Source organism: Psammomys obesus, unplaced genomic scaffold, assembly GCF_907164565.1.
Source record: "Psammomys obesus unplaced genomic scaffold, mPsaObe1.curated_primary_1811, whole genome shotgun sequence".
NCBI classification, from domain to species: Eukaryota; Metazoa; Chordata; class Mammalia; order Rodentia; family Muridae; genus Psammomys; species Psammomys obesus.
The window spans coordinates 2,866,372-2,878,383 of record NW_026594216.1 but is presented as its reverse complement, the minus strand read 5'-3'; the positions used below and the strand labels follow the sequence as shown (position 1 = coordinate 2,878,383).

At 42.2% G+C, this 12,012-nt stretch overlaps 1 protein-coding gene across 1 annotated transcript in view; it reads right to left on the bottom strand.

Annotated features, from left to right (window-relative positions):
• The window catches only part of LOC129684915 (calcium-binding mitochondrial carrier protein SCaMC-1-like), a 48,224-nt gene that overhangs the window by 18,368 nt on the left and 17,844 nt on the right, over window positions 1–12,012 (bottom strand). Inside the window, exons 3-4 of the mRNA XM_055618175.1 lie at window positions 9,737–9,824; window positions 3,878–3,989 (exon numbers count right to left, since the gene is read on the bottom strand). Coding sequence (XP_055474150.1) covers window positions 3,878–3,989; window positions 9,737–9,824 — 200 coding nt within the window. The remainder of the gene's footprint in view (window positions 1–3,877; window positions 3,990–9,736; window positions 9,825–12,012) is intronic.

The window sequence follows — 12,012 nt, the reverse complement described above, 5'->3', positions numbered from 1 at the left end:
TGTTGAGAGTGGGTGTTGAAGTCTCCCACTATTAATGTGTGGGGATGTATATGTGGTTTAAATTTTATCAATGTTTCTTTTACAAATGTGGGTGCCCTTGTATTTGGGGCATAGATGTTCAGGATTGTGATGTCTTCCTGGTGGAATTTTCCCTTGATGAGTATAAAGTGTCCTCCCCCATCTCTTTTTATTAATTTTAGTTGAAAATCTATTTTATCAGATATTAGAATGGCTACTCCTGCTTGCTTCTTGGGTCCATTTGCTTGGAAAGCCGTCTTCCAACCCTTTACCCTCAGGTAATATCTATTGTTGTGCCTTAGGTGTGTTTCTTGTATGCAACAGATTGCTGGGTTTTGTTTATGGATCCACTCTGTTAGTCTGTGTCTTTTTATTGAAGAATTGAGTCCATTGATGTTGAGAGAGATTAATGACTAGTGGCTGTTAGATCCTTTGATTTTGATGTTGGCTGTGGTCATAAGGTTGTGTTCTTGGTTGCTTTTTGTTTTACTGTAGTAAGGTTAATTATTTCCTGTGTTTCCTTGAAAGTAGCTAGTTTTCTTGGGTTGTATTTTCCCTTCTAGTGTCTTCTATAATGCTGGATTTGTGTGTAGGTATTGTTGAAATTTGTTTTTGTCATTGAATATCTTGTTTTCTCCATCCATGAGGACTGAGAGTTTTGCAGGGTATAGTAGCCTGGGCTGACATCTGTGTTCTCTTAGGGTCTGCATGATATCCGTCCAGGCCCTTCTGGCTTTCATAGTCTCTGTTGAAAAGTCAGGTGTGATTCTAATGGGTTTGCCGTTATATGTTACTTGGGCTTTTTCCCTTGCAGCTTTTAGTATTTTTTCTTTGTTCTGTATACTTAGTTTTGATTGTTATGTGGCAGGAGGATTTTCTTTTCTGGTCTAATTTATTGGGTGTTCTGTAGGCCTCTTGTATTCTTATTGGCCTCTCCTTTACGTTGGGGAAATTTTCTTCAATGATTTTGTTAAAAATATTTTCTGGGCCTTGGAGCAGGGAATCTTCTTTTTCCTCTATTCCTATTATTCTTAGGTTTTGTCTTTTTATGTTGTCTTGAATTTCTTGGACGGTTTGTGTCAGAAATTTTTTAGATTTAACACTTTCTCTGACAGATACATCTATTTCTTCCATTGTATCTTCCACACCTGAGATTCTTTCTTCCATCTCTTGTAGTCTATTGGTTATGCTAACCTCTGTATTTCCTGTTTTCTTCCCTAAGTTCTTTCTCTCCACAATTTCCTCCATTTGTGTTTTCTTTAATTTTTCCAATTCTATCTTCAGATCTTGAGCCGTTTTGTTGATTTCCTTCATCTGTCTGACTGTATTTTCATGTTTTTCCATCAATTCCTTCAGCTGTTTGTTTGAATAATCCTCTGTTTCTTTTATTTCATTCAGTGATTTAAGCATTTCCTCTCTAAAGGCCACAAATTGTTTGGCTGCAACTTCCTGTATTTCTTCACGGATGGCCATAATCTGTTTGAGTTTATCTTCCTCTAGGTCTTTACATATTTTACTTGTTTCCTCTGTTATCCTCTTCATGAGCATAGATGTTAGGTCATCTTCTTGGATTTCAATTATGCTGGAGTGTCCAGGGCTACTTGCCCCTGGATAACTGGGTTCTGGAGATGCCATATTGCTCTGTGTTTTGTTGGTTGAGCTTTTACGCTGGGCTCTACCCATTGGGCTATCTTAGGTGTTTGGCGTTAGTTTCTGGTGGTTCCTGGAATCCTGTGGTGGAGAGAATCCCCTTGGAAGAAAGATGGTTTTTCCTGAAGGAAGCCTTCTCAGCTTTTTAGGTATAGTCACTGGATGGCTGGTGTTTTTCAGGAGTTGCCGCTGCTCACCTCAGGCATAGATACCTGAGTGTAACTGTGGTCCTTGTTAGTTGAGAGGGCTCTCCTCTCACCCAGAGAAGTCCTGAGGACAACTGCCCTGCTTCTGGGTTTCTTGCTGTAAATTTAGTGATCTGCTTCTGTAACTTGTGTGTCCCGTGGTTTGGTCAGTTTTGTTAGAGATAACTGGTTGCCCCTTGGAGCAGTACCTGAGGGTTGATCTCGGGGATTCCGGGCTTTTGTAGGTCTGAGGTTGGGGCTCTGTGCCCCAGTACCCAAGCGATAATCTGTGGCGCGTGGGTACCGCTCTCCTGGTAACAGCAGACTATCTGGTGCACAGCACGTCCCTGGGTTGGGCTGGCCTGCGGGACCTATTGCAGGGATATACTGGGTGGCCTAAGTCCGTCCCCTTTGCTTAGTTCCCTGTGGGGTTTTCTCGTGACAGGGAACTCCCAGTCTCGGTTGCCCTGGGGTGCACAGCTCTGTCTGTGCTGGAGAGCTGGCGCACAGCAGCAACTGTCTGTGCTCAGGGCAGGAGCCCAGTTCAGTGATGGTGGCTCGTACCCGCCGGTCTGCGAGACTTTTTCCAGGGAAAGACTGGGTGACCCAAGTCAATACCATTTCCTTCCTTCCCTGTGGGGTTTTCTTGCAACTGGGACTCCCAGTCTTTGATGTTTTTTGTGCTCACTAATCAGCCTGGGAAGGTGATCAGGACACGCAGGCGTGTGGCTCTGGTCTGGTGACCTAGTGCCGAGATCTCTTCCAGGTTCTGGCTGGGGGACCTGAGAGTGGACCCGACTGATTCCCACGCCATGGGGGTTTCCTCTCACCTGGGAAACACGATCGATCGCTGTCGTTTTAGGGCCCAGAGTTCAGTCTCTTGGTCGCTGTATGGAAAATGTTGTCCTGCTCCTCAGACGCAGCGTTCTCCCGGTGCTGCGATCTTGTCCCTCCCCCAATTCTGAAATCTTAATATGTAATTTTATATTTCAGAAGCCAAAAGACCCACTCAAGATATCCGTGTAAATAGAGAAGAAAATACATTTTCTCATTTTTCTAAGACAATGCAACTATGCATAACAACATGATTTTTAACACAGAGTGGGTCCTTTCAATGGGCAACTATTGTTTTTTTTTTCTTTAGAAGTCAGAAAGTTTTGTTTATATACTTTTATTTTTTATTTTTTTTACAATTTATTCACTTTATATCCCAATCCTCATCTTCTCCCAGTCTCTCCCTACCTGTCCCCACCCCATCCCCATCCCCTAGCCTACTGAAAGGTGGAGGTGGGGGCAGGGGGGAGTTCTCCACCTTGGCCATCAGCTCATAGCTTATCAAGTTTCGTCATGACTGCCTGGATCCTCTTCCTCTGTGGCCTAGCAAAGCCACACTGCCAGGGGGAAGTGATCAAAGAGAGGCAACTGAGTGCATGTCAGAGACAACCTCTGCTCCCCTTACTCAGGCACCCATATGGAGACTGAGCTGCCTATGGGCTACATCTGAGCAGGGGATCTAGGTCGTCCCCAAGCATAGTCCTTGGTTGGTACATTAGTCTCTGCAGGGCTCCCTGGGCCCAGATTTTTTTGGCTTTGTTGGTCTCCCTGTAGAGATCCCATCCCTTCCAGATCCTTTTATCTCCCCCTTCTTCCATAAGACCCTGCCCAAAGTTTGCCCTCTGCCCAAAGTTTGTTTGTGAGTCTCTGCATCTGTTTCAATACCCTGTTGGGTGGAGATTTTCAGAGATCTACGGTAGGCTCTTGTCCTGTTCCCTCTCTGCCATTGCTTCCAGTGTCTATCCTGTTTAATAGGCACCTATTATAAATTGTAGGTTTTAACAAACAAATTGTGATTTCTATGTTGTTACATAACATACTAATACTCCTTCCTAAATTAGTAGACTATTGTTAAAAGGAAATAATGCATCCTTAGCCACTGAGGCTAAAACCATAATAGGGATTGTGTGATATTTATAACTACAACACTTAAAGAAAAATAAAAACAGTAAAATGCAGAATAACCTTACAGTAGAATGCTTCCAAAAACAAATAATTTCCTTGATATTTTTTGCAGGGTGGAGGAAAAAGTAGTCTCTCCATTCATCCCAGTCTATCGTCATTGACCCATCGCTATCCATGCTGAAATAAAATATTAAATGGTGTTTAATAACACTTGTAACGTCACCATTATTCACAATTCTGAAACGCTTCTGGAGTGTTTCTTGTTGAAGCCATTCCTCTGGACTTCATCAACAGCACTGTGTTTTCATTTTTTCCTTTTAAAGAATACAGTATCCTTTAGAGAAAAGTCAGACTTCAAGAGAAATTGAGAGGATGGTAGAGACAACTCTGATACAGCCCTACATCTATGTTTTCCTGTTGGTTATATCTAACATGACTGTGGTTTATTTGTTTCAATTTACAACTTTATTTGTTACAATTTTAAACTAATGTTCTTTTTCCACTTCAGCATCACACTGAGATGTAACATTCTATTCAGTTATAATATATATCTCCCTAAATTCCTCCCAACTATGGCAGTTTTCAGACTTTTCTTATTTTTAACAATGCTGACATTTTATAAGATCGCTGAGGATCAGGGGCTAGGGAGACAGCCCAGCATGTAAAATGCTTGTCTTGGAATCACAAGGATCTGAGTTCAGTCCCCAGAACCCATGTAGAAACAAGCTACTTTTGCTGAGGAGATGGAAGCTGGAAGGTCCCCCTGGCTCACTGGCCAGCCAGCCTAGCATACACTGGGAGACCCCATCTCAACAGAAGAAAACAAACAGGTGGATGGAGGCAGTGGCACAACATCTGAGCTTGTCCTCTCACCTCTACATGCACGAGTACACAAGGACATACACATGCACGCGCGCGCGCGCGCACACACACACACAGGCACACGCTCATCAGATGTCTCATAGACTGCCCCTCCACTAAAATCAATCACATGTTGCTTTTCAATGTAATTGTTTTTAATGTAATTCTCACATTTCCTATTATTTCCTGAGGTGAGAGTATTTTAAGATCATCTGCACATCTCTAGCACCGAGCTGTTGACTGACTAAGTCAATAGCTGACTGAAGAATAACCGTGTCTCTTCTGGGTCCTCTAGTATCATGTTTACCTTCAACCCTCTTTTTCATGTTTACAACTTCCAAATCAACTTCAGTCATTTCTGTACATATATTCCATTTTTTAATACCTAATACTCCATTTTCACTTTGCACAGCTCAGTGTTAATTCAATTTTCACATGTCCCCCGAGAAAATGGCTCAGTGCTGCACAAGTCTCATGACCTGAGTTCAGTTCCCAAAACCCATGACCCACAGAGGAACGGGCGACTTGCCTTCTCCACGTTGGCTTCCACCTTCCACACTCAGCACGTGTGCCCCTGCACATGCACAATAATAAAAATTTCACCTTAAAAATTGTCTCTTTGTGTCTAGGTAAACAGTAAAGTAAGATGGGGGAATTTTAATACAACTTTTCTAAAATGGTAATTTTGCCAAACAAAATTTATTCTCCTGACAAGCAGCCTAGCACAATTCGCAGCACCAGCGAATTCACTGTGAGCATTCATGAACTGACAAAAATGAGTGTCTGCAGGCACTGGGCCAGAAGCATGCTCAGACGTAAGCCAAGTTCCCCTCCATGCTGGCTGCTAGCTGAGAGCAGTTTCCAAATGGTTGCATGTGGAGTCTAAGTAGAGAAGGAATGGATAGAACAAAAGAGATGTGCAACTCAGACCTCCTGGCAAGCAGGAACTCACAGGTGAATTCTGTGTATAAGCACCCAAATAGTAAGCTACAAATGATTCCATCGGCCTGACCATAAAACGACTATGGCACCTGGACATGGTGGCTCACACTGGCATTTCCAGAAATCTGGAGGCTGAGACAGAGCAGTGAATTCAAGGGCATTATGAGCACAAAGTGAGTGAGTTCCAGGACAGCCTGGCTACACAGACCTTCTCTCAAACAGACAAACAAAGAAAGGCAAAGCAAAAGAAGCACTAAAGGCCTGTCTGCTTAGTGGAAAGTGAGATATCTGAAAGTTGATGAACTAATTATGTAATTTAGCAATTTGTAATAACAACGATAAACATAAAGAACACACATACTATTTAAACAAATTTAACTGAAAATAAAAATAGGAAGCAAAGGAACTCATGTGACAACTTCATAAATACAAAAGATTTTCTTTTGACCCCCCCCACGAACCACATATGTGCCTCCCACCCACGTGCATATATACATGCATTCATACACACATATATGCACACACAAACTAAAATAGTAAAAATTTTTAAATAAAATTGGGAAATTTTCAGTGGCTTTGTTCTCTTCAAAAGGCACACATAAACCTCACTGTTTAAAAAAAAAAAAAAAAAAAGGAACATTGTTATCAATTTGGAAGAAAGCAAACAGGTGATAAGACTGATGAACCCACTGCCACCTCCGAGGCAGGTCCCAGCAGTCAGTGCAGTGGCAGCTTGCAGCACAGCTCTGTGACAGGCTCGGTATCCCACGTGCCCCCACCTTACGCCACCATGCTGGCCAAGAGGAAAGTCAGCACAGCGCAGACAGGCGGTGAAAGTGGAGCACGAGGCACCACCTCCACTTGGCAAGGCTAGCCGCCTAACTTGCCTGTGACAAGGCAGACCCCAAGTTTGCGGAGTGGTGTTGGAGGGCTGTGAGGCACCACTGGAAGACAAATCATTAGACAAAATAGTGCAAACCGAAGAGAAGGGAGCAAAGGGCAAACAGGCTCAGGTGGCTGGCCAGCAGACTACAGATCTGCTTGCAGAAAATGTTGGGCCCAAAAAGCAGAGTCCAGCCTCTGAAGGAGAAGAGACAGAAGACCATCATGTCTGTCAGTGGTCCTCGCCTCCTTTCTTGTTCAATCCAGAGAAATGCTTTTATCAACTATTTAGTAAATGCGTGTTTTCATTAAGTATAAACAATGTTTAAGAGGTGAAATCATTCACTGGTTGTTTTTTGAGGGGGGACAGTTAGAACTAGAAGATAGTGGGGCACTGATCAGGAGAGGCTGTGACTGTTCGAGGTCACTGTAACATGCCACAGAGGGGCTAGTGTTATATCCTACAAAACCAAGCAGACTGAACTGCAGTTTGAACTCTCAGCCAGGGGTTTGTGTCTGCAATGTTTTCAGTTACATCTGGTCTGAATGTTTCTACTAGACCCGTTTTCTAAACCTCCACTGCTTGGCCCCTGCCCAGTTTGAACCGTAACTATGGCTCTGTAGTATAATGTGAAATCAGGTAGTGTTTCCTCCAGCACTGTTATTTTAGATCAGTATTGCCTCGGCTACACTGGGTCTTTCGTGCTTCTATATAAATTTCAAAGATGTTTTTCTTTCTATGGAAAACAGTGTTAGAATTTTGATAAGTATTGGACTGAGACTGTAGATTGTTTTCACAGGACATACTCGTGCCGCGCACACACACAGACATAAGAGGGCTTTAAAAACACAGCTTTTTAAAAAACGGACTTAAGAACTATAAAGTATGAATGGTTCTATAACTGTTAATGAAATTTAATGAGAATCCTCCCACATAGGAACCAGAAGGCTCAGCTAGTTTTATGTAAGTTCTTTTAAACCTAAGAAATAGGAAACTACAGTTCCTGGTGGGTCAATCGTGTTCCACCAGCACAGACTAGGAGTCAAGGAGTTGTTTAAATGAAGAAAAAAGAAGAAGGAAGACAAAAAACGGCAAGTATATGCAGTTGTGTGCGCTAGGAAAGTGGAAGTGGGTCTGGGGAGAGCTGGGGAAGGAGCAAAGAATAAGTAAGATCAAAATACAGTTGTGAAATTCTCAAAGAATAAATAAAATGTTAAGTGTGTGAGTAAAAAATGTAATAAAACTCTAGTTATGGGGAAATTGCCTGGAATGCTTGTTTTTTAATGCAATGTTCCATGTCAATAAAATATTAGAAACTCTGCAGTTTGCAGCAAATCAGCCTGATTGGTTCTGATGTAGGTCTGAGGAGCCACCAGTCTGAAGGACAATGCTAGTGAGATGGCTCAGCAGGTAAAAGGTTCTTGCCTAAGAACTGAGTTTGGTCCCCAGGACCCACCTGGCAGAAGAAACCAACTCCTACAAGTTGTTCTGTGTGCCCTGGTGTACATGCTCCTGTAAACTGATGATGATGATAACAATGACAACGATGTATTATTAATAACAAAAGGGACTCAGAGCCACAGAGTGCAGGAAAAAAAAAAAAAAGGAAACAAACAGCTATAATGACTAGTATTCTCACCTGAACACCTAAGAGACAAGCCTCCAGGCACACCTGTGAGGGACTGTCTAGGTTAAGGTTAGCCTCTGAGACTGTCTGTGAAGCATCATCTTGATTATGCTAATTGATGTAGGAAGACCCACCTACTGTGAGTGGCACCATTCCTGGGCAAGGGATCCCAGAAAAAGGGCGCTGAGCACGGCATGCATGCATTAGCTCATGGCTCTCTGCTCTTAACTGTGGGTGTAACGTGACCAGCCACTTCACGTCCAACACAGTAAAGGACTATGCCCTGGAACTGTAAGTCCAATAAGACCTTTCTCCTTTAAGTTGCTTTTGTCAAGGTATCGTATCCAAGCAACAGAAAACTTAACTAACATAAAAATCCAATTCTATTTTATGTTTTACAAAGAACATACATAAAGATACTATTCCCCAACTCATTCCAGGAGGTCAATGTATAACATAGAAAGGCAAAATTAGGAGACAGCACAGAAAGGCTGATCTGGGCAATCTCTCTCATGAAAACAATTGCAAAAATTATGAACAAAGTTTTAGCAAGTTGGCTACATCACAAGGTGTGTGTGTGTGTGTGTGTGTGTATGTGTGTGTTTGTGTGTGTGTGTGTGTGTGTATGCATACACACACACGTGCATTCGAATTTATGTGGATATGAAGGCCAGATACCAATCTTTGATGTCATTCCTCAGGGGTCATTTCATTGGCCTTCTTTTTTTCAGGGTCCCTCAGTGATATCTGGAGTATCTTTGGTTTCTATTGCTATTATGAGGCCATGACCAAAAGCAACTTAGGGAGGAATGGGTTCATTCCATCTTACAGCTCATAGTCCATCATATAGGCAGGAACTCAGGACAGGAACTTGGAGGCAGGAACTGAAACAGAGGCTATGGAAAAACACTGCTTACTGGCTTGCTCCCCATGGCTTAAGGACTGGTTTCTTATACAACCCAGGCCTACCTGCCCAGGGGTGGCACCCCTCAGGAAGGTGAGCCCTCCCCCATCAAACATTAATCAAGAAAATGCCCCAGAGCCTTGCCTAAAAACAATCTGAGGAAGTTATTTTCTCAGTTGAGGATCATCTTCCAAGTAACCTTGGCTTATGTCAAGTTCACACACACACATTCGCATGCGCGCGCGCGCACACACACACACACACACACACACACACACTCACCAGGACATAGGGTTTGCTCATCAGGCTAGCTGGCTAATGGCCTCCAGGAATGACTGTCTCTATATTCCCAGAGCATGCCATCATCCCTAGACTTTAAGTGGTTGCTGGGCATCACACTCAAGTCCTCATGCTTCACAGCAAGCACTTTACCAACTCTCCTATCTTCCAGGACCCCATGAGAGAAAAATTTAGTATGTTTACCACCAGATGAATGCAGATAAATTAATAAAAAGAAAATTGATAATATACCACACCTAAAGATTAAAGAAATATGTTCAATCATCTCATAAATGTAAACCCATCTGAATTTTTAAAAATCTCTCTACAAAATGAGAGATGGTGCCTGAAGTGCCACATGTGCAGAATTAGTTTCTTACACAGACTATAAAACACAAAACTATTAAGAAGCGGGAGCGCAGGCTGACCTTTTCAGGATGTCCCTTGCCTGAGAGCGAGAAATGTGGAGTCCCAGTGTTCGCAGGGCAGCAACTACTTCTGAAGCATCTATTACTCCTTTAAAAAGTCAGAAACACTAAGTTAAGAATCTGAAAAAAATGACAAAAATATGCTTAGAATACGACCGTATTTGAGTTAAAGTCTGTGTCTGGTGAGTCTTTACTCCCAAATTCATAACTCAAAGCCTAAAAACTCCAAAATGTTGGCACCAAGTTTACATTTTCTAGAAAAGTCTCTTTAAACTGAGACAAGAACAGGTTTACTCAGTTATTTATCTAATTAAATCTGAACATTCATGTTTCGGGACAAAATTATTTATGAATATAATAGCTCATGGCCCAGATATCATGCAGAATATCACAAATCACAAGCACACTGCATTTCTATAAACTCCAAATTCTAAATTTCAAACAGCATCTAGCCCCAATGACTACAGATTGTAACACATTTGACTGTTTTACCTATTTGAAAAGAATTGAAAACGTTACTGCTGAAACCTGATTCAGGGGCACAAGAAAACAGGACTCGCCTATAAAGGACTCTGTAAAAGAGTCAACCCCCTCATAGAACCAAGCTCTTTCAACAAACAGGTACTGTGATAACTAACTCTAATAATGTGTGTGTACACATATACAATTAAAATTTTCCCTCCTGTTGAGCAGGCCTTAAGTCCAATAAGAGAGCTGTGCGTTTTCACCAAGGTATCTGTATCATATACATACATACATACATACATATGTGTGTGTGTGTGCGCGCGAGCGCGCCTTCTATGCGGTTCACTTTTACATTGCTAGATGTTGTGACAGAAAATTAAAAATTCCTATTCTCCTCAAACTCCAAAATAAAAATATAATACATAAAATTTTCCAAATTAAAAATAAAGATTATTTTTACTTTTATTATATTTTTTCTTTTTTTCATTTTTAAATAATTTGCTACCATTTTACATGCATGTTTTGCCTGCCTTCATGCCTATGTGAGGGTGTCAGATCCCCTGGAACTGGAGTTACAGACAGTTGTGAGCTGCCATGTGAGTGCTGGAAATGGAACCTGGGTCCTCCGCAAGAGCAGCCAGTGCTCTTAACCGCTGAGGCATCTATCCAGCCCCCTCTTTTTCTATTTCTTTTACATTTTAATATAATTACATCATTTCCCCCTTCCTTTTCTTCCCTCTAACCCCACCCATGTACTTCCCTATTCTCTCTCTCAAATACATGGCCAATTTTTCATTGTTGTGATATGCTCGTGTATATTTGAAAGACCCCCGGAGGGTATCTTTCGTCTGAGAGACCCCCTCCCAAGGAACAACGAGGCCATTTGGATGCAAACAGCAAGAGGCTTTTATTTTGATACACGGGTACCCGGGGCAGCAGAGTCACTCGGAGGACTTGCACGCCCTCTGGGTGCAAAGCTGGGCTTTTTATAGGGTTTTAGAGCAGAAGCGCAGGTACAGAAGCGAGAAGCATGGTTACAGGGGGCTGATTGGTACATTTACATGAGACCACGGTTTGCGTCAAAGTTTGGCAGGGACACCAAGATTCCAGGAACTGGGTGGTCAAAATGGTCATGATGACCCCTTGACGTGGCCCACCACCTGTTGTTTTCCTTAGGACTCTTATCTCAACTGGAACAATCTCACAGATATCCATGAGGGTGATTAACACAAACTGTTTTTAGCTCGACTGGGGCAGCCTGACTGCAGATATCCCAAGTGGATGACACAGCTGGGTTTTTTAGTAATTTTCCAGTTTTCCATTTAGCCTTCAGAGTTTTACAAAACAGTGGTGTCCCACAAAATGGCGTTAGCTATGTTTAACTTAGGGTGAGGCTGGGGTCTTTCATATTTATTTATATATGTATGTGTTCTTAAATATGTAAATACAACCTGTAAGTCCATGTAATGTTACTTGTATGTATATGTTTTAAGGCTAACCATTTGTTAATGGATAAGCAACTGGTGTGTTCCTCCCTAGGGTAGACTATCTAGCTTCCATCATTCTTTAGATGCCTATTGCTCTTTGCCTCAAGCTGATGCTTCTTAAGCTTTCCTCTCTCCACATTAGTATGTCTGAGGATGCTGTCCTTGTTCAGGTCTTGTTTAAGCAGACGTATTGGTGAGACTTCATAGGTGTAACTTTCTGCCCTCTTCAATAATGATCCCTGAACCTTAGGTGCAGGAGTTGTGTTGTAGGTGTTATCAGTTGGGACTTGGCTCCAGAGCTCAGCATGTGATCTTCTGTGAATG